Below are 27,101 nucleotides of genomic sequence, written 5' to 3'. Positions count from 1 at the left end.
TTGAATAAAAACTTTACAAGTACATTTAAAATGTATATCAATTCAACTATGAAACATAAATATGATACCATCACAAGTCTACTAAAAACAAACGTTTACTTTTCATGCTTTAAGTAGCTGTATGATTACTAAAGTGACTGTATAATCTGGAGTATTTGCAGTACATAGACTTTACACTGTTGTACAACGACTTTTACTTTAGTTTCACAAGCACAACATGTGTATGTCTTACTCATATATAATATACCTATGTGTTTATCTTCCTGTGCTGATTAAAACTATTAAATATCAGTAGAGTTCACTCCGCCACTAACTTGATTCAATCAATATAATATTATATACAATAATATAGCATAATATAACATGATATAATATAATATAACATAACATGATATTATTTAATATAATATAATATAATACAATATAATATAATGTAAAATAATATAACATGATATAATATTATACGATATAACAAGTTCATAAGAATATATATTGCTGTTAGCTGCTGTTAGCTGCTGTTAGCTGCTGTTAGCTGCTGTTAGCTGCTGTTAGCTGCTGTTAGCAGGTCAGTTTGAGCTCATTTCAATCATTTCAAGTCTGTGTTTAACCTGGACCTCTTGTCTGAGTGTGAAGTGGAAGAAACCTGTCAGGTGAGCACAAAGACGTCGCTGAGTTCGAGAGATGTTGCTAAGTTAGCGGGCTAACGTTAGCAGTTAGTAGTGCAGGTTGTTAATGCAAACTTACCGTGGTGTGATTTGAAAGGTCTGGAGAAGCTGCAGCTCTCCCTCTGACAGCTAAAGTCCAAGTCATATTCATGCTAACAGGCTAAAGCTAATCATCAACACTGCGCGCGTCCTCGCCCACGTGACCCTGACGAGGTGAACATGTGACTCGGTCATTGTTCTTCATGTTCATTGTCATTTAAACCAGTAACAGCATTAAACACAGCTAACTACAACGAGCTAATCCCAACAAGCTAATTCCAACATGCTAACTAAAATAATCCAACTACCACAAGCTAACTACAACAAGCTAACTACCACAAGCTAATTACAAAAGCCAATACAATAAACCAACTACACAAGCTAACTACCACAAGCTAATTACAACAAGCTAACTAAGACAAGCTAACTACAACAAGCTAACTACCACAAGCTAATTACGACAAGCTAACTACAACAAGCTAACTACCACAAGCTAATTACAACAAGCTAATTAAAACAAGCTAATTACAAGAAGCTAACTACAATAAGCCAACTACAAGTGATCGTATTGGCGGATCGTGGACCGTGTTGGCAGCAGATTGTGGATCACGATGATGGATCCTGACCGTGGACTATGATCACAACAAGACTTCTTGATATACAATATGTCTCCTCAGATACTTTACCATTACTGACAATAACTCCTCAGTTCATTTACCTTCCATTATGTTACAAATTGTTTCTTCTAATCAATGTTGTAAATAGTCTTATTTTGTTGATATGTTCAGTTTCATGCTGCAGCGTTCTGCAGTGTGTGATGTTTCTGTCATGGTCTGGAGCAGGACCTGTCCATGGATCCCAGATCTTTGAGCAACCTGATGGTGGTTGTTGGAATGAAACTCCAGCAGCCGACCTCCACAGGACAAACAATTGTTTCCAGCCACGTTGCTCTGCCTCAAAATCCATGTCTGCATCGCAGCCTTTTCCTCTCAGTCATCAACATTATCCTCCCAGTGCTCTGTGAATTCTACCAAGTAGACGATGTGCAGGGTGTTGGACCAGGGCATCAGGTCTGGTCTTAGGGTGGTAGTGAAGATATGTGATGCTCTAAGCAGGAGGCTAATCCTGCTAGCTTCCCCACAGGTCCTTCCAGCTGATCCTTCTTTTATCTATTCTCTCCCATTTCATCCACTGCCCTGTCTGGATTGAGTGACAGCCTTTGCACATCTTGCTGTTACAAATAAAATCTGTTTGATTGATTGATTGATTGAACCACAACAGGCTAACTATAACAAGCTAACTATAACAAGCTAACTGATAGTATTAAATCTAATTTTAAAAAATAACATGGTGCCAAACTTCCTTAAAAAATCTTTGAAATTAAACATAATTGGGATTTGTCAGCTGATTAAAATGACTAGAATTTATTATAGTTTAACGTTGATGAATTCTTTTGATTTTGTGAGAGATTCGGTTTATATTGAAACCATCAAACAGCTTTAAGTTCCTCATTAAAAGACATTTAATCCCAACAGGAAACTTTCTTCATTAAAACCGTCACTTCTGTCACATGTGCTCTTAATGAAAACAGATGTTTGTGTTTGTGTGAGTTCCTGATCCAGATATTTTAATGAAGACCTGTTCATTGATCCGCAGGTGGCTGATCGATCAACCATCAATAATTAACGAATTAATCACTAAAGTGATGGATTCAAAACCGGAGCTGAAAAGTACGTCAGCTGTTTCTCTGAATGACCGGTGAGACACACACACTTATTACAATATATTAAAACAGTATGTTCTTGTGAAATAAATCATAGAATGAAGGAGTGAAGGTAAAACCGTGTTGATTAAAAACACGTTTCAGTTTCTCTCAGATTCTCATGGATCAGCTGATTCAGCCGAGGGTGGTGACCTCTGACCCCGACCTGCAGCAGCAGAGGGCGCTGTCCGGCCTCCCTCCAGCGGTCCTGCTGGTGAAGGAGGAGCCGTCAACACTGATGCTGGGCCCACAGGTGAGTTACAGAGCTGTCGACCAATGGAAAGGAGGCGTCATCTTCATGTGATTTACGTGACGTCAGGCGTCCATGTTGGTGCCTGAACAGGAAGTGACCTGTGTGAACCGGTCTCTCCATGTTTTAGGCTTCTCACGTCTCCCAGAGGGAGGTGTGGTGTCCGAGGAGGAGCAGGAGGAAGAGGAGGAGTGTGTGGACCCGGCTCAGCTGGCAGCATGTGACCCGACGTTTCTCCACCTCCAGACCTCGAGGCTTCTGGAGCTTCATGAAGAAATACAGATGGAGAGCCCGGTTGACGTCCACCTGCAGGAGTGAGTATCTGCTGGATGACACAGTAAACTAACATATATTTTATTTTAGTTCATAATTTTTATTTTAGGTGTATATATATCATCCGATTTTGATGGTGGATCCTGATCATGGTGGATCCTGATCGTGGACTATGATCACAACAAGTCTGCTTGATATATAATATTTCTCCTCAGATACTCGACCATTACTGACAATAATCCATCAGTTCATTGACCTTCAGCTACAAAGTGTTTATTCTAATCAAAGCTGTAAATACTCTGATCTCTCTGATGTTCTCTGTTCCACGTGACATCTGTTCACTTGTGTCCGTCCTGGGAGACGGATCCTCACATGTGTCTCTGAGGTTTCTACCTTCTGTACCTGTTAAAGGTTTTAGTAGTTTGACTCTTGTTGAGGGTGAAGAACAGAGGACGTCTCACCTTGTTAAAGACTCTGAGACAAACTGGGATTTGTGAATATGGGCTACACTAATATAATTTGATTGATTAATTGATTTTATTTTATTACTTTAGTTTTATTTAATTTTTTATATTGTATTTTAAATTATTTTTGCTTGTGTGGTTTTCAGATATTTTTCATCATAGTACGAAGGGAGCCTGTGACCCAAGAATTTCATTGCCAGCGACTGCTGTATGAAATTATTGCGCACATGAGAATAAAATCTTGAGACAGGTCAGCTGATACTGACCCCCCCCTCTAACACCACGATGGGGCGGGGCATTAAAACTATTTCAATAATTATCAGTAATTATCACAATATCATTTTCGTTATTGATATGATGCTTATACGTCATGTCAACACAGTGAAGAGGTTAAACTAACAAAAATCTATTTCACAGAAATAATAATGTGACTTTTATCAGGATTATCATTTTTATCATCCAGCCATCGTCATAGTGACGCTCTGTGGTTCATTCCTCTGTGGTTGAAAAGGCAAAAAAACACCATGAGGTCAATGATGTGATGGAGAACCGGACTTTTTTAATTAACTAACTGTACCTGTTAATTAACTTTTATATTTCAGGTCGACACCTGAGCCAGAACCTGCAGAGGGGCGTGGCCTCCACAACTAGGCTACGCAGTGTCAGCAGAGTCAACGTTCCAACCAAGAGACAGCTGGACGCACAGTTGGACGAGTACATGTCCATGTCCAGGAGCCGACTGGACAGACAGCTGGACGAGTACATGTCCATGTCCAGGAGCCGATTGGACAGACAACTGGACGAGTACATGTCGATGGATGGAGACGGACAGTGGGACTGAGGCCTGGGGCGGGTGTTAATGTTTAGTTTTTTATTTACAGAGTCATTGTTTCACCAGAGTTTAAGTTGTGACACCACCTCCAGGAACAGTGTGGAAATGCACATGTTGAGTTCACTGACCTTTGTCTGTGTAGGAAATCTCTAGATCACTTTAGTTCTCAGTGTTTTAATAAAGAAAAGATGACTTTATGATGTCATCAGGTGGCCACAAGTTCCACTGCAACATCTGAATAACACCTGTCATACTACAGTACCACACCATATTAATACTGCAGTGCTACGCTGTATTTATTCTGCAGTACTCCACTGTAATATTACTGCAGTACTACACACTGTATTACACCATCACCATGACAACCAAATCTTTAAAGACTCCAGTTCTGATCTTTGTTTCAGCGTCTGAAACCAAACGATAAAAATAAAACATTAAAACAACAATGGTGACAATACACAGTATTACAGTAAAGTTATTGAATATTTTTGTAACATCTGTCTTCGGTGTTGCACTCTGTAGACGGTCCCTGTGCACTCGTCTCACAGCCTGTACAGAGAGACCAATGTTCTGTGTCCAGCTGGGAGGACGACTCATATTGATGAAAACAGGCTTGTTGTATTAATCTGCGTCCTGCAGGGGGCAGCAGTTCAGGGTCAGAGTCAAATGATCAGTGACATCATCAGACGTGTGAGTGAAATCATTTATTACAGAAGGAAAACATCAAACGCTTTCTGTGGTTGTCATGGTAACTCAAAACTCAACAGTTATTAATTAGAAATCAATAACCTTTCAGACTGAATGTTTCTGATTAAAGCACTGTTCCTCCTGAGACTGATCAGCTGATGAGCTGGTGGTTTGGTCCTGAAGACGATCAGAGGTCAGCTGGTCAGAGGTCAGCTGGTCAGAGGTCAGCTGGTCAGAGGTCAGGGTCCTGCAGCAGGGGGAGACAAAGACAAACTTGATCATCAACAGCACAGCTGATAAAAAACTTTGACACAAACATGAGATTTTCACTGAGTTAGTGCCAGATCACATGATTATTATGATTACTTTGTTAATATTATTAATAATTAAGAACCTTCTCAGTGATGTGAAAACCTCCTCAGTGATGTTAGAACCTCCTCAGTGACGTGAGAACCTTCTCAGTGACATAAGGACCTTCTCAGTGACGTGAAAACCTCCTCAGTGATGTTAGAACCTCCTCAGTGACGTGAGAACCTTCTCAGTGACGTTAGCACCTTCTTAGTAATGTTAGAACCGTCTCAGTGACGTGAAAACCTTCTCAGTGACGTTAGAACCTTCTAAGTGATTTAAGAACCTCCTAAGTGACGATGTGAGAACCTTCTCAGCGACGTAAGAACCTTCTCAGCGACGTGAGAACCTTCTCAATGATGTTTGAACCTTCTAATTAAAGTTAGAACCTCCTCAGCGACGTGAGAACCTTCTCAGCGACGTTAGAACCTTCTCAGTGATGTTAGAACTTTCTCAGTGACGTTAGAACCTTCTCAGTGATGTTAGAACCTCCTCAGTGATGTTAGAACCTTCTCAGTGATGTTAGAACATTCTCAGTAATGTTAGAACCTTCTCAGTGACGTTTGAACCTTCTCAGTGAGGTGAGAACCTTCTCAGTGAAGTTAGAACCTTCTCAGTGATGTTAGAACCTCCTCAGTGATGTTAGAACCTTCTCAGTGATGTTAGAACATTCTCAGTAATGTTAGAACCTTCTCAGTGACGTTTGAACCTTCTCAGTGAGGTGAGAACCTTCTCAGTGAAGTTAGAACCTTCTCAGTGACGTGAGAACCTTCTCAGTGACGTTTGAACCTTCTCAGTGAAGTTAGAACCTTCTCAGTGACGTGAGAACCTTCTCAGTGACATTTGAACCTTCTCAGTGCTGTTAGAACCTTCTCAGTGACGTTAGAACCTCCTCAGTGATGTTAGAACCTCCTCAGTAATGTTAGAACCTTCTCAGTAATGTGAGAACCTTCTCAGTGAGGTGAGAACCTTCTCAGTGATGTGAGAACCTTCTCAGTGATGTGAGAACCTTCTCAGTGAAGTTTGAATCTTCTCAGTGCTGTTAGAACCTTCTCAGTGATGTTAGAACCTTCTCAGTAATGTGAGAACCTCCTCAGTGCCATTAGAACCTCCTCAGTGATGTTAGAACCTCCTCAGTGACGTTAGGACCTTCTCAGTGACGTTAGAACCTCCTCAGTGACGTTAGAACCTCCTCAGTGACGTTAGGAGCTTCTCAGCGACGTTAGAACCTCCTCAGTGACGTTAGAACCTTCTCAGTGACGTTAGAACCTTCTCAGTGACGTTAGAACCTCCTCAGTGACGTTAGGAGCTTCTCAGTGACGTTAGAACCTTCTCAGTGACGTTAGAACCTTCTCAGTGACGTTAGAACCTCCTCAGTGACGTTAGAACCTCCTCAGTGATGTTAGAACCTTCTCAGGGACGTTTGGAGCTTCTCAGCGACGTTAGAACCTTCTCAGTGACGTTAGAACCTCCTCAGTGACGTTAGAACCTCCTCAGTGACGTTAGGAGCTTCTCAGCGACGTTAGAACCTCCTCAGTGACGTTAGAACCTCCTCAGTGACGTTAGGAGCTTCTCAGCGACGTTAGAACCTCCTCAGTGACGTTAGAACCTCCTCAGTGACGTTAGAACCTCCTCAGTGACGTTAGGAGCTTCTCAGCGACGTTAGAACCTCCTCAGTGACGTTAGAACCTCCTCAGTGACGTTAGAACCTCCTCAGTGATGTTAGAACCTTCTCAGGGACGTTTGGAGCTTCATAGTCACCTCACATTTATGGTTTCATTATTTTCATGCTTCACTCTGATCTAACCTCTCTGCAGGTGATCCTTGGCTCCTCCCCTCCATCAGTTCCAGATTTGATTGACAGCGATTCCCAGGAGGAGAACTGGGCTTAACCGACCAATCACGGCAGCCTAAGAGAGTTTAGACAGGTTAGATACTGTCTGTCTACAACTGTCTGTCTGTCTGTAACTGTCTGTGTGTCTTTCTATCTGTCTGTAACTGTCTGTCTGTCCCATTCTGTCTGTACCCGTCTGTCTGTAACTGTCTGTCTGTAACTGTCTGTCTGTACCTGTCTGTCTGTAACAGTGTGTCTGTCTTTCTATCTGTCTGTACCTGTCTGTCTGTCTGTCTGTCTGTCTGTCTGTCTGTCTGTCTGTCTGTCTGTCTGTCTGTCTGTCTGTCTGTCTGTCTGTCTGTACCTGTCTGTCTGTAACTGTCTGTCTGTAACTGTCTGTACCTGTCTGTCTGTAACAGTGTGTCTGTCTTTCTATCTGTCTGTACCTGTCTGTCTGTCCCATTCTGTCTGTACCTGTCTGTCTGTACCTGTCTGTCTGTAACTGTCTGTCTGTACCTGTCTGTCTGTAACAGTGTGTCTGTCTTTATATCTGTCTGTACCTGTCTGTCTGTACCTGTCTGTCTGTACCTGTCTGTCTGTACCTGTCTGTCTGTAACTGTCTGTAGAAGAAGAAGGTTCTCACCTCATTTGGAACTTCATACTCTCCAGTCACTGTGGAACACAGAGATACTGTCAGTACTACTAATACTCTGAATACTGCAGTACTGTAACTGTTGTTACCATAGTAGTAGTCGAAGGTGGCGGTGTAGTCGTAGTCTTCCGTTGCCGTGGGGATGTGGTAATAATCTGTGGTCAACTCTTCTTCGTTTCCTGTGGAGGGAAATCGATGAGTTAATCTGAGACAAGTTCAACAGTTGCCCTCTGCTTCCAGTATATGTGCTAAGCTAGGCTAACAGTTGCCCTCTGCTTCTAGTGTTTGTGCTAAGCTAGGCTAAACTAAACATACAAGAGTCACTTTACGAATAAAAAACCATGACACATTTAAAAACATATAATTTGGAGTTAAGGTAAATTCAGCTCGAGTGGAATCAGCCAATCAGTGTTTGTAGGTTAAACTGATTCATGTTATTTTCCTTCGTCAGGCTTCATGTGACGTTGAGCGACGCCTCGGCTCAGTTTGGATCAGGTTCTTTGTCTCGTCTGTTCAGATGTAAACACACGAGTCACATGTCAGGACTCGCATGCAGTCCGACTTCAGGGAGTCTGAGCACGAACAGCTGCAGTACAAAGAATTAAACACGGTCGAGCATGAAGAGCTGTGACTGCCGACCTGAGGAACACCTACGACTCAGGGACGTTAACGTACTACAAACTATTTGTCCAGTCATATAATAATATTATGCTGTTATTAGATGTCATGTTATCTTCATTCAAAGATGTTTATCATAAAGTATCAGATGGTGGCAGAGTTAAAATGAAAACACTTTTCTACTGTTTGTCTACACAACTGTTAACTAACCTCGTAATATCTTATTGACCAAGTGAAACACAGAAATGATCATTCACACATTCACGTCCTCCGTTCATTCAAGTACAGAATCCACCTCTGATCAGAGAAAATGACAGAAGAACGTCGCCCTCTCTTATAGATGATCCAGAATATGTAGAAGGTGACTTCTTCTTCTTCTTCTTATTCTTCTTCTTCTTCTTCTTCTTCTTCTTCTTCGGTTTATTGGCGGGTGGCAACCAACGTCAAGGTACATTACCGCCACCTACTGTGTTGGTTAATTGAATCACGTGTGAAGTCTACACAGCTGGATTGGAGACAGGAAGTTGAAGAAGATTTTTGTAACTTGCTTCGTCCACTCCAGGCAGCCACCTGGTTTTGCAGTACCTCCAGGAACGGTTGACCAACACAGTAGATGGCGTTAAATGCACCTTGACGTTGGTTGGCCCCTGCCAATAAACCAAACAAAGAAGAAGAAGAAGACATTTCACACAGTTGTTTTGCACTGTACAGCACTTTCTGAAAACACAGACACGACAGACAAATGAACCACTGCTTCACTTGGCATAGTCTAAAAAGAGCCATCGCATGGATGTTAAGACTGAGAAGAGCTGAGGCTGCAGCTGTCGCCATAATGCCAGCGGCTGATCAGATAAAAGAGATGCAGCAGTGTAAATGAACAGGACCTTTCCTGGAGAACCGGAACCAAGCAGGAATCATTCGATGCAGTCAATGCAGCAGAGATCTCCACACTGGAAAAGGAGAAGCAGCTTGTAAGACGGAACAAATTGGATCCGGTGCTGCAGAGTGGCTTCCTGCGAGCGGGCGGTCGACTCGATGCACTCAGCCGTGGATTAGGAATCAAACATCCCATAATTATATCAAAGGATCTGAATCGTAGATTTCAGACCAGATGTTACCTGAAACGACTCCTTTCACTTGTGCAGGTGTGGATTATATGGGACCATAGAGGTCAAACGAGGTCGTAGCATTATTTAAAAACACAATGTGCTGTCCACCTCTTTGACACCTGTGCACGTAGCCACTCACACACTCATAAGAAGATGTTTGAATGATCAGATCCTGAACAGACAGAACTACCGGACACCATTTCACACAGTTCAGTGAATTATCAACCTGCTCCAGTGAAATCCGTCAGAAATGTCTTGAAGTCTGTGAAACGTAACGTACAAGACTCTGGTCAGGAGCAGACACTTATTCTGAAAGAGGTGGTGCACGACTTCCTGCCCAGTTCACAGGAAAAACAGAGATGGAATAAAGTCAAGTGGAATCTAGTGGGAGCACAGATTGTGATGATCAGAGTGTGGCAGAATAGTGCTTGCCCTTTTGATCACTCGGCTGTATCAGCTTTATCAGATTTATCAGGCTTATTTGGCTTTACATAATTGTGTGGATTGAGTTTTTTTGTAATTTAACTGGTATAAATTTATATTGTTTTGGGGTTTCTTTATTTTAATTTCTTTGATTCAACTGTATGGAGCCCTACTGATGTGTGTTTCGTCCTGAGGTGGTGGAGGCTGGTGTTTTCGGTGGCTGTGTGAGGATGTTTGTGTGATCGGGTGATTCTCCATAGGGATACCACTCCTCCTTCTCTAGCCTGCCTCTACACTAGCAAGGCTCAGCCCTGGATCATTCCTCCCCCCTTCTTACGTGTGAATGGCGTGATGGCTCCTCTAATGATTTAAATTGGGATTTGAAATAAAAAATATTCTTGGATGGAACCACGTCTCACACTCCTTAGTATACTGAACCTGATTGCCTTATGGTTGGAAGTAATTAATATTCCCTTGATTAATATTCAAGGGTGGTGTTGTCGGCTTTTTCGTGATTGTACTATTTAAATGTTAAATTAGACTAATCAATCACAACTTCACTTGGTTGCCACAATTGCATCAGACACTGTGGAGAAAGTGTTGAATCAATACACAACAGAGGTGCAGCTGGATCACTGCCCACAGACACACAATGGAAAGACTTGAGGATCACTGCCACATGTTCAGTCTCTTATTGTTTGGTACATATTGAGTTCTTATAATCTCTCCTGCTTTAACATTTACTGCTGGAAGTGGAACTTCAGCACATGTACGTTATATATATATAACATATGTTATTATCCATTACCCAGTTTCTATTGTTGTTTTAATGTGTTAGAAAACATTTATATTGTTATGACAAGTCATGTGCTGTAAGGCAGTTTGTGGACAGATGGCGCTGATGAGAGAAGTCAAGTTTTTAAGTAATAGAGTAAGAAGTCATGATGGATGGTGCTGAAATGTGACGTTATGTTGGATCAGTGGCAGTTTGTTCACAGAAACCCTCAGAGTGAGAACATACTGTTTATTACAGTCAAGTAAAACAAGATTGTTAGCAGACTCAGCGGCCAATAGGAACCTGTATCATAGTAAACATACGACGATCATCAGATAAAACCACAAACAGCTTTAATTTTTCTTTTCTGCTTCACACTCAGTGAATCTTCAGAGAGTTTTGTCGTTTGGTTTCAGATAAATACAAAAGTTTGTTGGGTGAACATGTCGAGCGACTTCCTGCAGAAGCTTCAGGTCTGGACACGTTCTCACTAAAGTTCTTTACTTTCACCTCAGTTCGGTTTAAAAAGCTGCTTCCCCTTTAAACCAGTTTGACTATAAAACACGGAATAAATCATGAGACACATGATTGTGTCATGTGTCATGTTTTTACAGTATTTTTATAAGACTGACCACTGAACTTAGAACCTCCCCACGACTGTTAGAACCTCCCCACAACTGTTAGAACCTCCCCACGACTGTTAGAACCTCCCCACGACTGTTAGAACCTCCCCACGACTGTTAGAACCTCCCCACGACTGTTAGAACCTCCCCACGACTGTTAGAACCTCCCACCGACTGTTAGAACCTCCCCACGACTGTTAGAACCTCCCAATGACTGTTAGAACCTCCCCACAACTGTTAGAACCTCCCAATGACAGTTAGAACCTCCCCACGACTGTTAGAACCTCCTCACGACAGTTAGAACCTCCCAATGACTGTTAGAACCTCCCCACAACTGTTAGAACCTTCTCACAACTGTTAGAACCTCCCCACGACTGTTAGAACCTCCCCACGACTGTTAGAACCTCCCCACAACTGTTAGAACCTCCCCACGACTGTTAGAACCTCCCCACGACTGTTAGAACCTCCCCACGACTGTTAGAACCTCCCCACAACTGTTAGAACCTCCCCACAACTGTTAGAACCTCCCCACGACTGTTAGAACCTCCCACAACTGTTAGAACCTCCACGACTGTTAGAACCTCCCAATGACTGTTAGAACCTCCCCACAACTGTTAGAACCTCCCCACAACTGTTAGAACCTCCCCACGACTGTTAGAACCTCCTCACGACAGTTAGAACCTCCCAATGACTGTTAGAACCTCCCCACAACTGTTAGAACCTTCTCACAACTGTTAGAACCTCCCCACAACTGTTAGAACCTCCTCACAACTATTAAAACCTCCTCACCACTGTAGAACCTCCTCACGACTTTTAGAACCTCCTCACCACTGTAGAACCTCCTCATGACTGTGAGAACCTCCCCATGACTGTTATAACCTCCCAACAACTGTTAGAACCTCCTCACCACTGTAGAACCTCCTCATGACTGTGAGAACCTCCCCATGACTGTTATAACCTCCCAACAACTGTTAGAACCTCCTCACCACTGTAGAACCTCCTCATGACTGTGAGAACCTCCCCACAACTGTTATAACCCCCCACGACTGTTAGAACCTCCCCACAACTGTTAGAACCTCCCCACAACTGTTAGAACCTTCTCACGACTGTTAGAACCTCCTCATGACTGTTAGAACCTTCTCACAACTGTGAGAACCTCCTCACCACTGTTTGAACCTCCCCACGACTGTTAGAACCTCCTCACCACTGTTAGAACCTCCTCACATCTGTTTGAACCTCCCCACGACTGTTAGAACCTCCTCACCACTGTTAGAACCTCCTCATGACTGTTATAACCTCCCCACAACTGTAAGAACCTCCTCACCACTGTTAGAACCTCATCATGACTGTTAGAACCTCCTCACCACTGTTAGAACCTCCTCACGACTGTTATAACCTCCCCACCACTGTTAGAACCTCCTCACCACTGTTAGAACCTCCTCACGACTGTTAGAACCTCCTCACCACTGTTAGAACCTCCTCACAACTGAACCCCCTCATGACTTAAACAGTTCAAAGCATCGATCACTCGATGGATCAGGTTCTGTTATCTACCTTCAGAGGTCAGAGGTCACTCACCATAGCAGGTTGACACCAGCAGAACAAACCACAGAGAGAGAGAGAGCAACACGTTCATCCTGGACGAGAGACACACACTGACTGAGGAGGGAGAGGGGGTGTGGTCTATCCTCTCTCTTAATTTAATTTAATTTAATGCTTTTTAAGACCTCGATAAATGTAAGTTAAAGGGATAGTTCACAGAAACATTTCAATTCCCTCATTATCTACCCACAACTATGCCAATGGAGGGGGTTGAAGTGTTTAAGTTCTGACAGTGATGTCACAGTGATGTCACAGTGATGTCAGAGCGATGTGACAGCGACGTGACATCATGGAAAGCTTCAGGCTGAATCATCAGAAACTCTGAACTATGTGTTTGGGCACTGGAACACAGCACAGCTGTTGTCATGGTGACCAGGCTCACGGCTGAAGTCGATTGGCCATCTGCCCGGCTGTAAAATCACACTTGACAAACGTGGGAACGAGTCTGATCTGTGACATCTGACCTCTCTGAGACTGACTGTGGAACTGTAACATCTTCTCTTCAGCTCAGGGTCAAAGGTCGCTCTGACTGTTTGTCATTAAGTGCTGCTGGTGTTCCCACACTGAGGCCTGAGGACCCTCCAGGGACCTCACAGACCTGCAGAGGTCCACCAGGGATCCAAGCAGATCAAGGCAGAGAAGAAATCGTGTTCCCCAGCAGAGTAATTCACAATTTACATCAAAACATTATTTATTAATCATTAACGGTTTCTTCATGATCATTTCATGATTTACTAAAACTTTGTAAATGACTTTCAAATACATGAACATAGCACTTATCAATCATTGACAAATGTATATTAATGTTTTGTAAATGATTTTTTCATTGTTAACTAAAGGCTTATAAATGACTCATGACTGAACGTCATTGTAAAGTTTTACCAAAACGGTTTCTTCTCATAGTGAATCCTGTTGTTGTGTTGATGTGTTGTTGTGTTGATGTGTTGTTGTGTTGATGTGTTGTTGTGTTGATGTGTTCAGTTCCATCAGCATCTGTTGGACTTGTGTCCTGGGAGAGGATCCTCACATGGGACTGAGCTTTATTCACTGATCACTAAGTTTCTATTTGACTCTAGTTGAGTGAAGAACAGAGGAAGTTGCTCCTTGTTAACATCTATGAGACAAACTGGGAATATGAGACAAACTGGGAATATGAGACAAACTGGGAATATGAGACGAATAACATGTGATTGATTGATTGATTAAGGAGTAAACGTTTGTTATAGAAGTCACATTTAATCCAGGGGCCTGTTCTATGAAGCACGTTCAACATGTCCAGGATCTGTTTATCCAGCTGAACTTAACCTAACAATCACAGTCAGGCTAAGTGGTCACATGACGCTGGGTTTCAACTCGTTAAGTTAACTCAGGTTTTCCTCATCAAGATCTGAGTGTTTGCTCATAGAAGGGGCGGAGTTTACTGTTTATGACCAATGACTCTGACTCTGACTGACTGATGATTGAACAGGTTCCAGGTGTCCACTGGGAGATTAGAGACGTCCTTGAGGGGGTTCCAGATGTTGGGAGGGTTTGGAGGAGGTTGTATCAGCCCTGGAGCAGGTTTAGAGGGTTTTAGGTTCCTTTGTGTGTGTGTGTGTGTGTGTGTGTGTGTGTGTGTGTTTAGACAGAGCCTCCTCTCAACACTCCAGAGAACAGAGAGTACCTGGCTGAGATCATGTTTGAGACCTTCATCATACCTGGACTCTACATCGCTGTACAGGTGAGACGCGTGTTGTTGACCACCATAATAGTCACATGACAGATTTTCCAGGTAGATGTCAGAAGGGTCCTTGAAAGGGACCTTGAGGTGCTTGAGGAGGTTCCAGTGTAAGGAGTGGGTCCTCCTGTCAGGCAGTGCTCGCGTTAGCAGCGTCCTGGACGTTGTGTCTTTATTTGCATTTGTTTCAGTACAACATACAGATATGGAACTTGTACTTGTCAGTACTTACTTTGAAGTTGTTGGTACTTACTCTGGACATTTTTATGTTTTACTGACTTGGGAATTGTGGATCCTGACTTGGACTAATTGTTACTCAGGACTTGTCGTCACGACTCCAGATTGTTGGGCTCAGGTATGTGCGGCTGATAAATGTATTGATCATCACATTGTGATCAGGTGACTTGTGGTTTGGACCAGTCTCTGAGCAGCTGGCAACCAGCGAGCGTATAAACGAGCCGACAGAGATTTAGCTTTATGTTGACACACGTCTGCAGTGATCCGATGAATGTTCACGATCTGTGGATGGAGACTGAGCAACTGTCAATAAACACTCCACCTCCAACATGACTGCTTCCAGGTAGTGACACAAATATAACGTAGAAAACCAGGAAGTATTCTGCACCTCTCATTGGTCAGTGCTCCTCAGGGACAAGTGGACATATTGTCACAAAGATGCTGACCAGGTGACCCAGCTCGCAGGTACAGGGGACAACAGGGTTGGATCTTCCACTCCTGCAAATATTTCAAAATATAAAACCTTTTTACAACAAATTGAAAGGATTCAGTCAACAGAAACGCAGGAGGGCTCTTATTTTGAAAACGGGTCTACGGCAGCATGTGTGTCAGGTCTCATCTGTTAACATGGATGCGGACTGGAAACATCCGCTCACTGCGCTCCTATTACTGACGTTACGGTAACGTCTCCATCATTTACGGTAAGACAGGAACAGGAAATGACGTAGCTCACACAGGCGGAAGAAGAGAAGAAGTTCACGTTGAAATGAGTGAAAGCGGCGCTCAGGTTTGAATACGTTACTTTATATTACATTTAACTAAGTAATCAGAGTATTTGTGTTGAAGTTCACCGCACAGTTTTATTTAACGGGCTGTCACGTGTTTTCTGTTTCACGATAAAAGTCTGAAATACTTTTCAAAGTAAAAGTCGGGGGGGAAACTGCAGCTTTCATGTATTTATAAAGAATCACCAGCAGGTGGCGAACTGGTAGTAAGAGTAATGGAGTACCAGTAGTAACTGAGTAAGAGTAGTAACAGTTATAGAGTAAGAGTAGTAACAGTCATAGAGTAAGAGTAGTAACAGTTATAGAGTAAGAGTAGTAACAGTCATAGAGTAAGAGTAGTAACAGTTATAGAGTAAGAGTAGTAGTAAATAGATTTTCAGGGGCCATCTGGTTTAAAGGACTTTCTGTTGTTGACTGCCCTGTGTTTAATACAGGAGGTGGCCCAGTCTATGACCTGGAGAAGACAAAGTGTTTAATACAGGAGGTGGCCCAGTCTATGACCTGGAGAAGACAAAGTGTTTAATACAGGAGGTGGCCCAGTCTATGACCTGGAGAAGACAAAGTGTTTAATACAGGAGGTGGCCCAGTCTATGACCTGGAGAAGACAAAGTGTTTAATACAGGACGTGGCCCAGTCTATGACCTGGAGAAGACAAAGTGTTTAATACAGGAGGTGGCCCAGTCTATGACCTGGAGAAGACAAAGTGTTTAATACAGGAGGTGGCCCAGTCTATGACCTGGAGAAGACAAAGTGTTTAATACAGGAGGTGGCCCAGTCTATGACCTGGAGCAGTGTATCAACAACAGAGTGATGAGCTGTGTGTCTCTGCAGCTGTTTGCACGTCTGGAGGCTCGTCGCTGTCTGAAGGACATCGAACCTCGTCTGTTTCCTGAAGATGGCGGACCCGACCATGGTGACTGACCACGTGCAGTCAGCTCATAGATCCTGTCACCACATGTCATGTGATCTTAATGATTTCATTCTGTGATACACTTGACTAGTGCTGTTTACATCACATATGTTCCTCCTCTTCAGAGTCATAACTAAACATGAACACACCCACGAGACACATGTTGATAGGTGACATCACATCCTGAGGATGACATCATCATGTCAACTCAGCTGCTTTTATTTTGATGATGTAATTTCTCTCTGTTTTCAGGTGAGGTGGTGGAGCTGTATGGAACAGAGGGAACAGGTGAGTTCACAGAACATGTAACGGCTGTGACTGCACTTCCTGTGCAGGTGTCTGTTTTATTGTGTGTGTGTGTGTGTGTCTGTGTGTTGTTGTCTGTGTGGTGTGTGTGTGTCTGTGTGTCTGTGTGTCTGTGTCTCAGGTAAGACGGAGCTTCTGTACCACCTGCTGTGTCGCTGTGTGTTGCCGAAGGCTGCTGGCGGACTGGAGGTGGACGTTGTGTTTGTGGACACCAACTACAGTCTGGACATGTTACGTCTGGTCAGCATCATGGACAGCAGACTGAACCCAGGTACACACACACACACACACACACACACACACACACACACACACACACACACACACACACACACACACACACACTCTAAGCTTCGTTGTCTCTCTCTCTTCATGTGTGTCCAGCTCTCTCTACCAGCTCGCCCTTAGCTGGGTCAGATGAGGAGGTGTTGCGTTCGTGTCTGTCTCGCCTCCTGGTCGTCCACTGCTCCTCCTCCTCCCAGCTCCTCCTCACCCTCCACTTCCTGGAGAACTCCTTCTCATCGAGGCCTGGTCTGGCGCTCCTCCTTATTGACAGCATCTCTGCTTTCTATTGGCTGGATCGCTGCGAGGGCGGGGCCAGCTTTGCCAAGCAGGAGGACAAGCTCAGCAAATGTTCAGAGCTGCTGGGCCGACTGCTCAGGTGGATATCCATCAATGAAGGTTCCTGGTCCATTAGAGGGTTCTAGTGGTGCAATAGGTCGATTCATTATTTTGGAATTTGTAATGGTTCATAAGGAGGTTCTTGCGACCCCTGAGGAGGTTTTAGTGGCTCTTTAGTTGGATGGAGTGGTGATTAAGGTGGTTCCAGTGGTCCTTAAGGAGGTTCTTCTGGTTTTCTAGTAAGAAGACGCTGTGATCCTTCAGTTCAATTGGTCCGTTAGGTGGTTCTCGTGATCCTTAAGGAGGTTCTGGCTGTCCAGTAAGATGTTCTAGAGATCCTTAAGGGGGTTCACATTGTTCATTAAATGCATCCAGTGATACTTAAGGGGGTTCTATGGGTTCAACTATGGGTGGTGCTGGAGATTCTGGTTGTCTTGTAAAAAGTTCTAATGTTCCTTCAGGGGGTTCTAATGGTCCATTTGGTAGTTTTACTGGGTTGTGCATGTGCTTACCCAAAAAGTTCTACAGGTCCTTTAAGTGTTTGTGGTAGTCATTGGAGAATGAGGAGGTTTGAAATTCCTTTAGTGGGTTCTAGTTGTCCATTAAGTGGTGAGGTTTTTTTATCAATCAATCAATCAATGAAATCTTATTAGTATAGTCTCATATTCACAAATCCCAGTTTGTCTCATAGTCTTTAACAAGGTGAGACGTCCTCTGTTCTTAACCCTCAAGAGTCAAACTACTAAAACCTTTCACAGGTAAAGAAGGTAGAAACCTCAGAGACACATGTGAGGATCCGTCTCCCAGGACGGACACAAGTGAACAGATGTCACGTGGAACAGAGAACATCAGAGAGATCAGAGTATTTACAGCTTTGATTAGAATAAACACTTTGTAGCTGAAGGTCAATGAACTGATGGATTATTGTCAGTAATGGTCGAGTGTCTGAGGAGAAATATTATATATCAAGCAGTCTTGTTGTGATCATAGTCTACGGTCAGCAGCCACCACGATCAGGATCCACCATCGTCCACAGTCAGGATCCACTGCCGACATCAGGATCCACCATCAGCTGCCACCTTGATCGTGGTCCACCACCACTATCAGATGCCAACACCATACAGGATCCACCATTATGATCACGATCTCTGATACGCGATCCACAGATCATAATCCACGATGTGGCCGCAGCTTACTACTGTATGTAGTAAGAGAGTTCTTCTCGTTATGTAGGAAATAGAAGGGGTCTGTGGTTCTGGTGGTCATTAATGAGGTTCTAGTTGGTAGGTTCTACAGGTAACTGAAGACGTGTTAAAGTTTATTAAGGAGGTTATTTTCTCCTTTCAGAGGATTTTACGGTTCAATCAGTTCAGCAGGTGGAAAAACCTCTAGAATTTTCTCAGTGACTGCAGAGGAAGTTCTAAGGTGTTTCTGGTCATCGTTCATGTAATTGTTTGGGTTTTGTGGCCACTGAAAGGCTTCTAATGTCTAATAAGAAGTCCGAGAGATCCTCTAGGATGCTTTTGGTTCCTGTGGTTATTGTGAGGGTTCTAGTTGACAATGAGGGGTTATAGAGGTCTTACTTTTGAGGGTCTCAGGACTAAAAGAAGTTGAACGAACTGTGAGAAAATTAAGTTTTTCTCAATTCAAAATTTTAGGTGGTTGAAGAAACTGATGTTTATTTGTTCTTAAAGAACCACACAGAACTGAAGAACCTGTAAACATTTCAAAGCTTTGAGTCAGTTCCATCTGTGGTTCTTCCTCTCAGGGATTACAGAATCACTGTCTTTGCCACCTGCCACGCCATCAGGAGGAGCCACAGTGGAGCCTCCTCGGACTCCGACCGACCATACCTCTGTCGCCCCTGGCAACGACTGGTGACCCACCGGCTGCTGTGCACACGACAGGAGGCTCCTAATAACGTGTCCGCCACAGCAGGAAGCAGCGAGGAGCAGGGGAGGCGCCAGGTCTTCACTGTCCACTGCACCTCCTGTGGGACCAAGGCTCCAAGGAGCAGCTCCTTCTACGTGACGGACGGAGGAGTGGAGTTCACCTGAAATTCTCCTTTCTTTCATGAGTGGAGTTCAGAAAGGTTTGTAGAGAAGCAGGAGTTGTACTGATTTTCTTCTCCGGTGAACTGATCGAACCTGTTTACTGATACTGAACCTGTGACTCAGAACAAGATAAGAGAGTAATAAAGAAAATACTTGATACTTGTTTCTGTTCTGGAAGGGTCCAGAGGTCCTTACTATGGATCTTGATGTAAATGAGGTTCTAGGAGGTTCTCGAGATTGTAATGGTAATTCCTGTGCTCATTTGGAGACTCTACTGAGGAGGATCTACAGGTCATATAAAAACTTCCCTGATGTGGTAAATATGGATGTTCCAGTGGAGCCTCCAGGTATCTATGTTGTCATAGAAAGGATCATCTAATGACTATCAGGAGGTTCTGAGGAGGCCCAGATGGGTTTATGGACCTTCAGTGTTCCACAGTGTAGTTTTGTGGTAATAATAACAATTCTGAAGACTGTATTATTCAATGAAGATAAAATGATATTTGATGACTGTATAAATAAAAAGATATGATGATATTACGTTTTTTATGGATTACATTTAGTTTGTATTTATTTTTTAATATTCTTTTACAATTTATTAATTTTAATAATATATAATCTGTGTTTTTGTGCAATATTTCTATTTATATCTGTATCAGTAAAACTAAAAGTATCTGTATAGTATCGAACTTATAAAGTCTGGTCCCGCCCATCTCTACTGCCGGTCATATACATGAAAACTACACAGACCACAATTCAACGCGACAAGATTCCAGCCAATCCGGAAGGCAGCTGACCGGCCGGCCAATGATAGAGTGGCGGGAGATTTCAAACTCCGGAAGCAGTTTGAAGGTTTCTTCTCGTCGGTAACGTTCGAATTTCTTCTTCACGTTTATAACGAATTCAACCGAAAAACGAGTTCAACCGAGAAGACACCGAGGGAACCGTCAACATGGCGGATTACACCGCTGCGGAGACCCGCTGTGAGTTCAACTGTCCACATGTTATCACGTTATCACGTTAACTGACCTCCAGCTGTTAACTGACCTCCAGCTGTTAACTAACCTCCAGCTGTTAACTGACCTGCAGCTGTTAACTGACCTGCAGCTGTTAACTAACCAGCAGCTGTTAACTAACCTGCAGCTGTTAACTGACCTGCAGCTGTTAACTGACCTCCAGCTGTTAACTAACCTGCAGCTGTTAACTAACCTCCAGCTGTTAACTGACCTGCAGCTGTTAACTGACCTCCAGCTGTTAACTAACCAGCAGCTGTTAACTAACCTCCAGCTGTTAACTGACCTCCAGCTGTTAACTGACCTGCAGCTGTTAACTAACCTGCAGCTGTTAACTGACCTCCAGCTGTTAACCAACCAGCAGCTGTTATACTCCAGCTGTTAACTGACCTCCAGCTGTTAACTGACCTCCAGCTGTTAACTAACCAGCAGCTGTTAACTAACCTCCAGCTGTTAACTGACCTGCAGCTGTTAACTGACCTGCAGCTGTTAACTAACCTCCAGCTGTTAACTAACCTCCAGCTGTTAACTGACCTGCAGCTGTTAACTAACCAGCAGCTGTTAACTAACCTCAGCTGTTAACTGACCTCCAGCTGTTAACAACCTCCAGCTGTTAACTGACCTCCAGCTGTTAACTAACCAGCAGCTGTTAACTAACCTCCAGCTGTTAACTGACCTCCAGCTGTTAACTAACCAGCAGCTGTTAACTAACCTCCAGCTGTTAACTAAAGCAGCTGTTAACTGACCTCCAGCTGTTAACTGACCTGCAGCTGTTAACTGACCTCCAGCTGTTAACTAACCTCCAGCTGTTAACTGACCTCCAGCTGTTAACTAACCAGCAGCTGTTAACTAACCTCCAGCTGTTAACTAACCACTATTTAACTAACCAGCAGCTGTTAACTAACCTCCAGCTGTTAACTGACCTCCAGCTGTTAACTAACCAGCAGCTGTTAACTAACCTCCAGCTGTTAACTAACCTGCAGCTGTTAACTGACCTCCAGCTGTTAACCGACCTGCAGCTGTTAACTGACCTCCAGCTGTTAACTAACCTGCAGCTGTTAACTGACCTCCAGCTGTTAACTGACCTCCAGCTGTTAACTGACCTCCAGCTGTTAACTGACCAGCAGCTGTTAACTAACCTCCAGCTGTTAACTGACCTGCAGCTGTTAACTGACCTCCAGCTGTTAACTGACCTCCAGCTGTTAACTGACCTCCAGCTGTTAACTAACCTGCAGCTGTTAGTTATTGATTGTGACATTATGTTATTATAGATTATTAGTATTAATATTCGAGAAAAACATCTGTGTCTCACAGTGTCTGTTTGTTTTGTGTTACCGTTGTGTGTGTGTGTGTTGTGTGTTAACGTTTTGTGTGTTATTGTTGTGTGTTAATGTTTTGTGTGTTAACGTTGTGTGTCTGTGTGTTAATGTTGTGGGTTAAGGTTTTGTGTGTTAACGTTGTGTGTCTGTGTGTTAATGTTGTGGGTTAAGGTTTTGTGTGTTAACGTTGTGTGTCTGTGTGTTAATGTTGTGGGTTAAGGTTTTGTGTTAACATTGTGTGTTGTGTGTTAATGTTGTGGGTTAAGGTTTTGTGTTAACATTGTGTGTTGTGTGTTAATGTTGTGTGTCTGTGTTGTGTAGACGAGCGTCTGACTGCAGAGCAGATGGATGAACAGAGGATCCAGAACGTTGCGTATCAGTACCTGTGCAGGTTGGAGGAGGCCAAGAGGTGAGTGTTCACACCTGGGGTCAGCATCTGTCCTGAGACGTGTTCACAGGTGGTGGTTCGGTCCGGTCCTGGTCTAGGCCGGTCCTGGACCAGGCCAGTCCAGGTCCGGTCCTGGTCCAGTCCAGGTCCGGTCCTGGTCCAGACCAGTCCAGGTCCGGTCCAGGTCCGGTCCTGGGCCAGTCCAGGTTTGACCTGCAGCTCGGTGACATCATACTTTATGTTTACATATGCTCAAATTTGCTACAAACGTTCACTTGGACTCGAGGATAAACTGATTAGATTCCGGGCTCAAAGGTCACAGTGACCTTATATCACTACATCACTACTCTTAATGAGTCCAGTATAAAATCTTGACTTTTGAACATTGTATCATTAGTTGAGAACATCCAGGAGCTGCCGACACACAAGGAGGTCATTTTGTAGAGTAGTGCTCCTGCTCCTCCTCACAAAGGAGCAGATGCTGCTGGGTTGATGCTCTTCTACTGTCCAGGGGTCTCATGTATAACCGCTGCGTACGCACAAAACCGGGCATTTACATTAAAACCAACAGCTTTAGTTGTGCTCGTGCGACTTATCTGTTCCACACAAACTTTTTAATTGAAAAATATATAAAACAACTTACAGCAAATTACGTTCAGATTCCATTAAACAGCGAAGTTACAGAGCCGAGTCATTAACAGTTTTTAATAATATCTTCTAACACTGTGCGTGTATCATCAAATCACTGCAGTGAACGTGGCTGTTCCATCAGGCGCACAGAGCGACCTGGAGATCAACTATTCACTTTCCAAACAGTATCCCAGAGGAGGTGAGGATCCACTGATGTGAGGGAATCAGTCCGATGCTCTAAATAAATAAATACTGCCGTGATGCTGCGTGTCAGAAAGTTTCACTTCCTCTTCTCATGGCTTGATGCCGTGACTCTGTCAGGACTCACGGTGAAATCTGAAGTTTAACTTTATACTGTGAACATTAAGGTTCCTTGATTGTTTTCAGCAGTTATCTAGAAATATGCACACGGAAACTGCACTGGTTGGTGAAAGCATTCAACCGCAGTGCGGTAATTCTAGTTTTTCAAAAATGTTCTTCCTGTTTAGGTGGATGGAGGCGTGTCTAGTGGAGGAGCTTCCTGCTCCCACTGACCTGGAGGAGGGGCTCAGGAACGGGGTCATTCTGGCTAAACTGGGTCATCGATTCGCTCCCAACTCCGTCCCTCTGAAGAAGATCTATGACCCAGAGCAACAACGATACCAGGTCACACAGCCACACACTAACGCACCACAGACACACAACGTTGATACACACCACACAATCAACAATTGTCTGTATTGATCTGTTCAGGCTGTGGGTCTTCAGTTCCGTCACACTGACAACATCAATCACTGGAGGAACGCCATGGCGAAGCTAGGACTGCCAGCGGTCAGTGAACGCATTGATTGATCAGAGCATTGATTGATCAGAGCATTGATTGATCAGAGCATTGATTGATCAGAGCATTGATTGATCAGAGCATTGATTGATCAGAGCATTGATTGATCAGAGTATTGATTGATCAGAGCATTGATTGATCAGCGTATTGATTGATCAGCGTATTGATTGATCAGCGTATTGATTGATCAGAGCATTGATTGATCAGAGTATTGATTGATCAGCGTATTGATTGATCAGCGTATTGATTGATCAGCGTATTGATTGATCAGCGTATTGATTGATCAGAGCATTGATTGATCAGAGCATTGATTGATCAGCGTATTGATTGATCAGAGCATTGATTGATCAGCGTGTATATTGATCACCAGTTGTTGTTTCCAGATCTTTTATCCTGAAACAACAGACGTGTACGACAAGAAGAACATGCCCAGAACTGTCTACTGTATCCACGCACTCAGGTGACTTCACCTGTCTGTCTGTTCACCTGTCTGTCTGTCTACCTGTCTGTCTGTTCACCTGTCTGTCTTCCTGTCATTCTGCAGCCTGTATCTCTACAGACTGGGCGTGGCTCCACAGATCCATGACCTCTATGGGAAAGTCAAGTTTACAGGTAAAAAACAAACAAATTGACTAAAACCTTCCAGATAGAGAGAGATAGTTCATGGAATTAGAAAATGTCGCTGTAACAGTCGAGATAATTTACAACTAACACTTTGATCAATTAAATGTTTTACTTTATGTTATTGCAGTAAACATTAGTGACTGATCTACATACACACGTCACATGTTTTTCTCATGTTTCCAGACGAGGAGATCAACAACATGAAGTTGGAGTTGGATAAATACGGGATCCAGATGCCGGCATTCAACAAGATTGGAGGAATCCTGGCCAATGAGCTGTCCGTGGACGAGGCTGCAGGTAAAGAGAACCCCTCTGATTGGCTCTGAGCCTCTCCTCTCATTATCACACTGCAACCTCCCCTTCTCTTTTCTCCCATCAGTCCATGCAGCAGTGATCGCCATCAACGAAGCGGTGGACCGAGGAGAACTGGGCGTGACCACGAGGGCTCTGAGGAATCCTAACGCCATGCTGCGTAACCTGCAGGAGGCGCTAATGAGCGTCTATCAGGAGATGCTGAGTCAGGCTAGAAGAAGAAAGGCTGAACGAGCGAGCAGCTGGGTGAGGGTCTCATGTGATGGTCGATCAGTCTGTCCAATCAGAGGACTGCGTGTTCTAGCATGATCAGTGTGTGTGTGTGTGTGTGTGTGTGTGTGTGCAGTGTCAAGGTTCAGAAGATAAAGACATGTATGAAGAGTTTCTGACTCAGAGGGAAATTCAGAACAACATCAACGTGGTTAATGGTGAGAAGGGATCCATATCAGTCAGTGTGAGTATTGATGATGGATCAGTGTGATCAGAGGTGATTATTGATTATTTCTTTTCAGTGCGTTCAGCCGTGGAGCAGGTGGATGAAGCTCTGGACTCTGCAGATGAGCTCTCTCTGCTCTCTGCTCTGCAGCTGCCATGTTTGGCCCTCAGAGGCCTCCATACTGACAACGGCCCCTGGTACCTGGACCAGCTGTCAGTAGACCGCCAGCAGAGGGCGCTGGTATGTAAACGCTGAAATAAATTCAGACATGTATGAATACACATGACATGAGTCCCCCCCCTCTGTGCCCTCTGACACCAGGAAGGCTGTGTTGATCCTCTGAACCCTGATGACCTGCAGGACGGCATCACACTCGCCAACGAAGATGCAAAGGGAGCCAGAAACAGTGAGTGTCCCACCACAGTGACACTTGCTGGACAGTTACTGTCAATGCACCAACACGAGCAACAGTTTCCTGATGTTTCAGAAGAGAGACACACTGCTGAGCCACCAGGAGGCCAGACGTCCAATCAGAGAGACTGACCCCCCTCTCCCCATCTGTGTTTAATGAGTTAATTGTGTGTCTGTGTGTTTCAGTGCAGGCAGCCGTGCAGAATGTAAATGCTGCGTTACGTCGCAGTGACCCCAGACACACACTCAGCTGTCTGATGACCTCTGACCTCCAGCTGCCTCAGGTGTTTCCTTTTGCTGCTGCTTTGTATCACAGAGAACTACAGCTGCTGCAGGGACAGAGTGGACAAGTGAGACACACATGAGACACACTCGTACACGAGAGAGAGACGTCCACATACAGGTTGTTTCCGCTGGTGGAGCTGTTGGACTAGCACTCACTGTTCCCATGCTCTCCACCAGGGGGAGCTGCAGCAGGAGGAGCTCTTCGTTGCTGTAGAGATGCTGTCAGCTGTCGCTCTCATCAATCAGTCTTTGGAGGTGGGAAACCTGCAGCAGTTCAGCTCCTCATTGGTCAGTTCATCTGCAGGACTCTCTGATGTAGATGACACCCTGCTGGACAGGTACCTGTCTGTCTGTCTGTCTGTCTGTCTGTCTGTCTGTCTGTCTGTCTGTCTGTTCATATAGAGGTAGGACAAGATGACAAAGGGTTTTTCCTGTAACCCTCTATATTAATGTCTTATTGTATCACCACAATATGAAGTGCGGAGCGGTCTGTCACACTAAATCCAACTAGTTCGTCAGGTTCACTGATCGTAATCATAAAGAAACGAAGTGTGTGTGTGTGTGTGTGTGTGTGTGTGTGTGTGTGTGTGTGTGTGTGTGTGTGTGTGTGTGTGTGTGTGTGTGTGTGTGTGTGTGTGTGTGTGTGTGTGTGTGTGTGTGTGTGTGTGAGTGACGTATTCAAATCAAATATACTTTATTGCTCCCATGGGGCCGTTGTTATTGGGCCAAAGTGCTTCAGCAACTGCAGAACAGAACATTGTCTAACAAACAACAAAAAACAGTACACAAAGACGCATCATGTACGTGTCTGTGGCGTGTTCAGGTACTTTGAGCGTCTGGCAGATGTGAAGCAGCAGGGGGGCGGCGCTCAACTGACTTGGAATCAGCTTCAGGAGAAAATCAACAGTGTCAACAGCTCAGTGCTGGACGCACAACAGAGTACGCACACGCACACAACTACACAACAATAATACACATCACACCAACCCCTTCTCTCTGACTTGTGATTTTTGACCTGTGACCTCAGAGCTCGTAGTTTTGGGTGTGATTAACAAGGCCGTGATCAGAGGAGACAATCAGCAGCTGCTCTCTGCTCTGCTGCTGCCCTCTTGTGGCCTGGAGGACGTCCTACCTGACAACGCCTGTCGATACCTGACACTGCTGAGCAGAACCCGTCAGCACAAAGCTCAGGTAACCTCTGACCTCTGACCTTTACTCCACATCCAATCCCCATCAGCCTGAAGTCACGTGACCTCCCCGTGTCAAATCAGGTGAGC

At 44.1% G+C, this 27,101-nt stretch overlaps 3 protein-coding genes across 4 annotated transcripts in view; all 3 read left to right on the top strand.

Annotated features, from left to right (window-relative positions):
- The first annotated feature begins 571 nt into the window (after nucleotides 1-571).
- LOC118114359 lies at nucleotides 572-4,756 on the top strand. The gene is made up of 5 exons (XM_047340915.1): nucleotides 572-650; nucleotides 2,361-2,462; nucleotides 2,572-2,719; nucleotides 2,847-3,030; nucleotides 4,056-4,756. Exons 2-5 carry the CDS (start codon nucleotides 2,410-2,412, stop codon nucleotides 4,292-4,294), a joined length of 624 nt encoding a protein of 207 aa, XP_047196871.1. The 5' UTR covers nucleotides 572-650; nucleotides 2,361-2,409; the 3' UTR covers nucleotides 4,295-4,756.
- Nucleotides 4,757-14,368: 9,612 nt separating this feature from the next.
- xrcc2 (X-ray repair complementing defective repair in Chinese hamster cells 2) lies at nucleotides 14,369-20,123 on the top strand. 2 transcript variants are annotated; one of them, XM_035164795.2, is made up of 6 exons: nucleotides 14,369-14,676; nucleotides 16,527-16,608; nucleotides 16,858-16,893; nucleotides 17,033-17,182; nucleotides 17,296-17,572; nucleotides 19,301-20,123. In XM_035164795.2, the coding sequence occupies exons 1-6, from the start codon at nucleotides 14,632-14,634 to the stop codon at nucleotides 19,587-19,589; spliced, it is 879 nt and encodes a 292-aa protein (XP_035020686.1). In that variant the 5' UTR covers nucleotides 14,369-14,631; the 3' UTR covers nucleotides 19,590-20,123. The 2 variants fall into 2 exon arrangements, with proteins under 2 accessions (XP_035020686.1, XP_035020687.1); XM_035164796.2 differs by lacking the exon at nucleotides 14,369-14,676 and adding an exon at nucleotides 15,624-15,697.
- A 273-nt stretch (nucleotides 20,124-20,396) lies between these two features.
- The window catches only part of iqgap3 (IQ motif containing GTPase activating protein 3), a 16,839-nt gene continuing 10,134 nt past the window's right edge, over nucleotides 20,397-27,101 (top strand). Inside the window, exons 1-16 of the mRNA XM_035164789.2 lie at nucleotides 20,397-20,569; nucleotides 22,240-22,327; nucleotides 23,425-23,581; nucleotides 23,669-23,746; nucleotides 24,140-24,216; nucleotides 24,301-24,368; nucleotides 24,564-24,677; nucleotides 24,760-24,938; nucleotides 25,039-25,120; nucleotides 25,205-25,368; nucleotides 25,450-25,534; nucleotides 25,726-25,889; nucleotides 26,002-26,162; nucleotides 26,648-26,763; nucleotides 26,852-27,015; nucleotides 27,096-27,101. The exon at nucleotides 27,096-27,101 is cut by the window's right edge and continues 85 nt beyond it. Coding sequence (XP_035020680.2) covers nucleotides 20,539-20,569; nucleotides 22,240-22,327; nucleotides 23,425-23,581; nucleotides 23,669-23,746; nucleotides 24,140-24,216; nucleotides 24,301-24,368; nucleotides 24,564-24,677; nucleotides 24,760-24,938; nucleotides 25,039-25,120; nucleotides 25,205-25,368; nucleotides 25,450-25,534; nucleotides 25,726-25,889; nucleotides 26,002-26,162; nucleotides 26,648-26,763; nucleotides 26,852-27,015; nucleotides 27,096-27,101 — 1,734 coding nt within the window. The 5' untranslated portion in view covers nucleotides 20,397-20,538. The remainder of the gene's footprint in view (nucleotides 20,570-22,239; nucleotides 22,328-23,424; nucleotides 23,582-23,668; nucleotides 23,747-24,139; nucleotides 24,217-24,300; nucleotides 24,369-24,563; nucleotides 24,678-24,759; nucleotides 24,939-25,038; nucleotides 25,121-25,204; nucleotides 25,369-25,449; nucleotides 25,535-25,725; nucleotides 25,890-26,001; nucleotides 26,163-26,647; nucleotides 26,764-26,851; nucleotides 27,016-27,095) is intronic.

The sequence above is a fragment of the Hippoglossus stenolepis genome, chromosome 8 (genome assembly GCF_022539355.2).
Source record: "Hippoglossus stenolepis isolate QCI-W04-F060 chromosome 8, HSTE1.2, whole genome shotgun sequence".
Taxonomy (NCBI): Eukaryota; Metazoa; Chordata; class Actinopteri; order Pleuronectiformes; family Pleuronectidae; genus Hippoglossus; species Hippoglossus stenolepis.
This window is presented reverse-complemented; position numbering and strand designations above follow the sequence as displayed.

What these genes read in the sequence shown, in the direction of transcription:
- LOC118114359 (XM_047340915.1), top strand. Translation starts at nt 2,410, where the DNA reads ATGGATTCAAAACCGGAGCTGAAAAGTACGTCAGCTGTTTCTCTGAAT. An exon ending in GCTGTTTCTCTGAATGACCG is followed by an intron (nt 2,463 to 2,571) that starts GTGAGACACACA and finishes AACACGTTTCAG; the next exon opens with TTTCTCTCAGATTCTCATGG. An exon ending in GTTGACGTCCACCTGCAGGA is followed by an intron (nt 3,031 to 4,055) that starts GTGAGTATCTGC and finishes TTTATATTTCAG; the next exon opens with GTCGACACCTGAGCCAGAAC.
- xrcc2 (XM_035164795.2), top strand. Translation starts at nt 14,632, where the DNA reads ATGTTTGAGACCTTCATCATACCTGGACTCTACATCGCTGTACAG. An exon ending in GACTCTACATCGCTGTACAG is followed by an intron (nt 14,677 to 16,526) that starts GTGAGACGCGTG and finishes GTGTCTCTGCAG; the next exon opens with CTGTTTGCACGTCTGGAGGC. An exon ending in GGACAGCAGACTGAACCCAG is followed by an intron (nt 17,183 to 17,295) that starts GTACACACACAC and finishes ATGTGTGTCCAG; the next exon opens with CTCTCTCTACCAGCTCGCCC.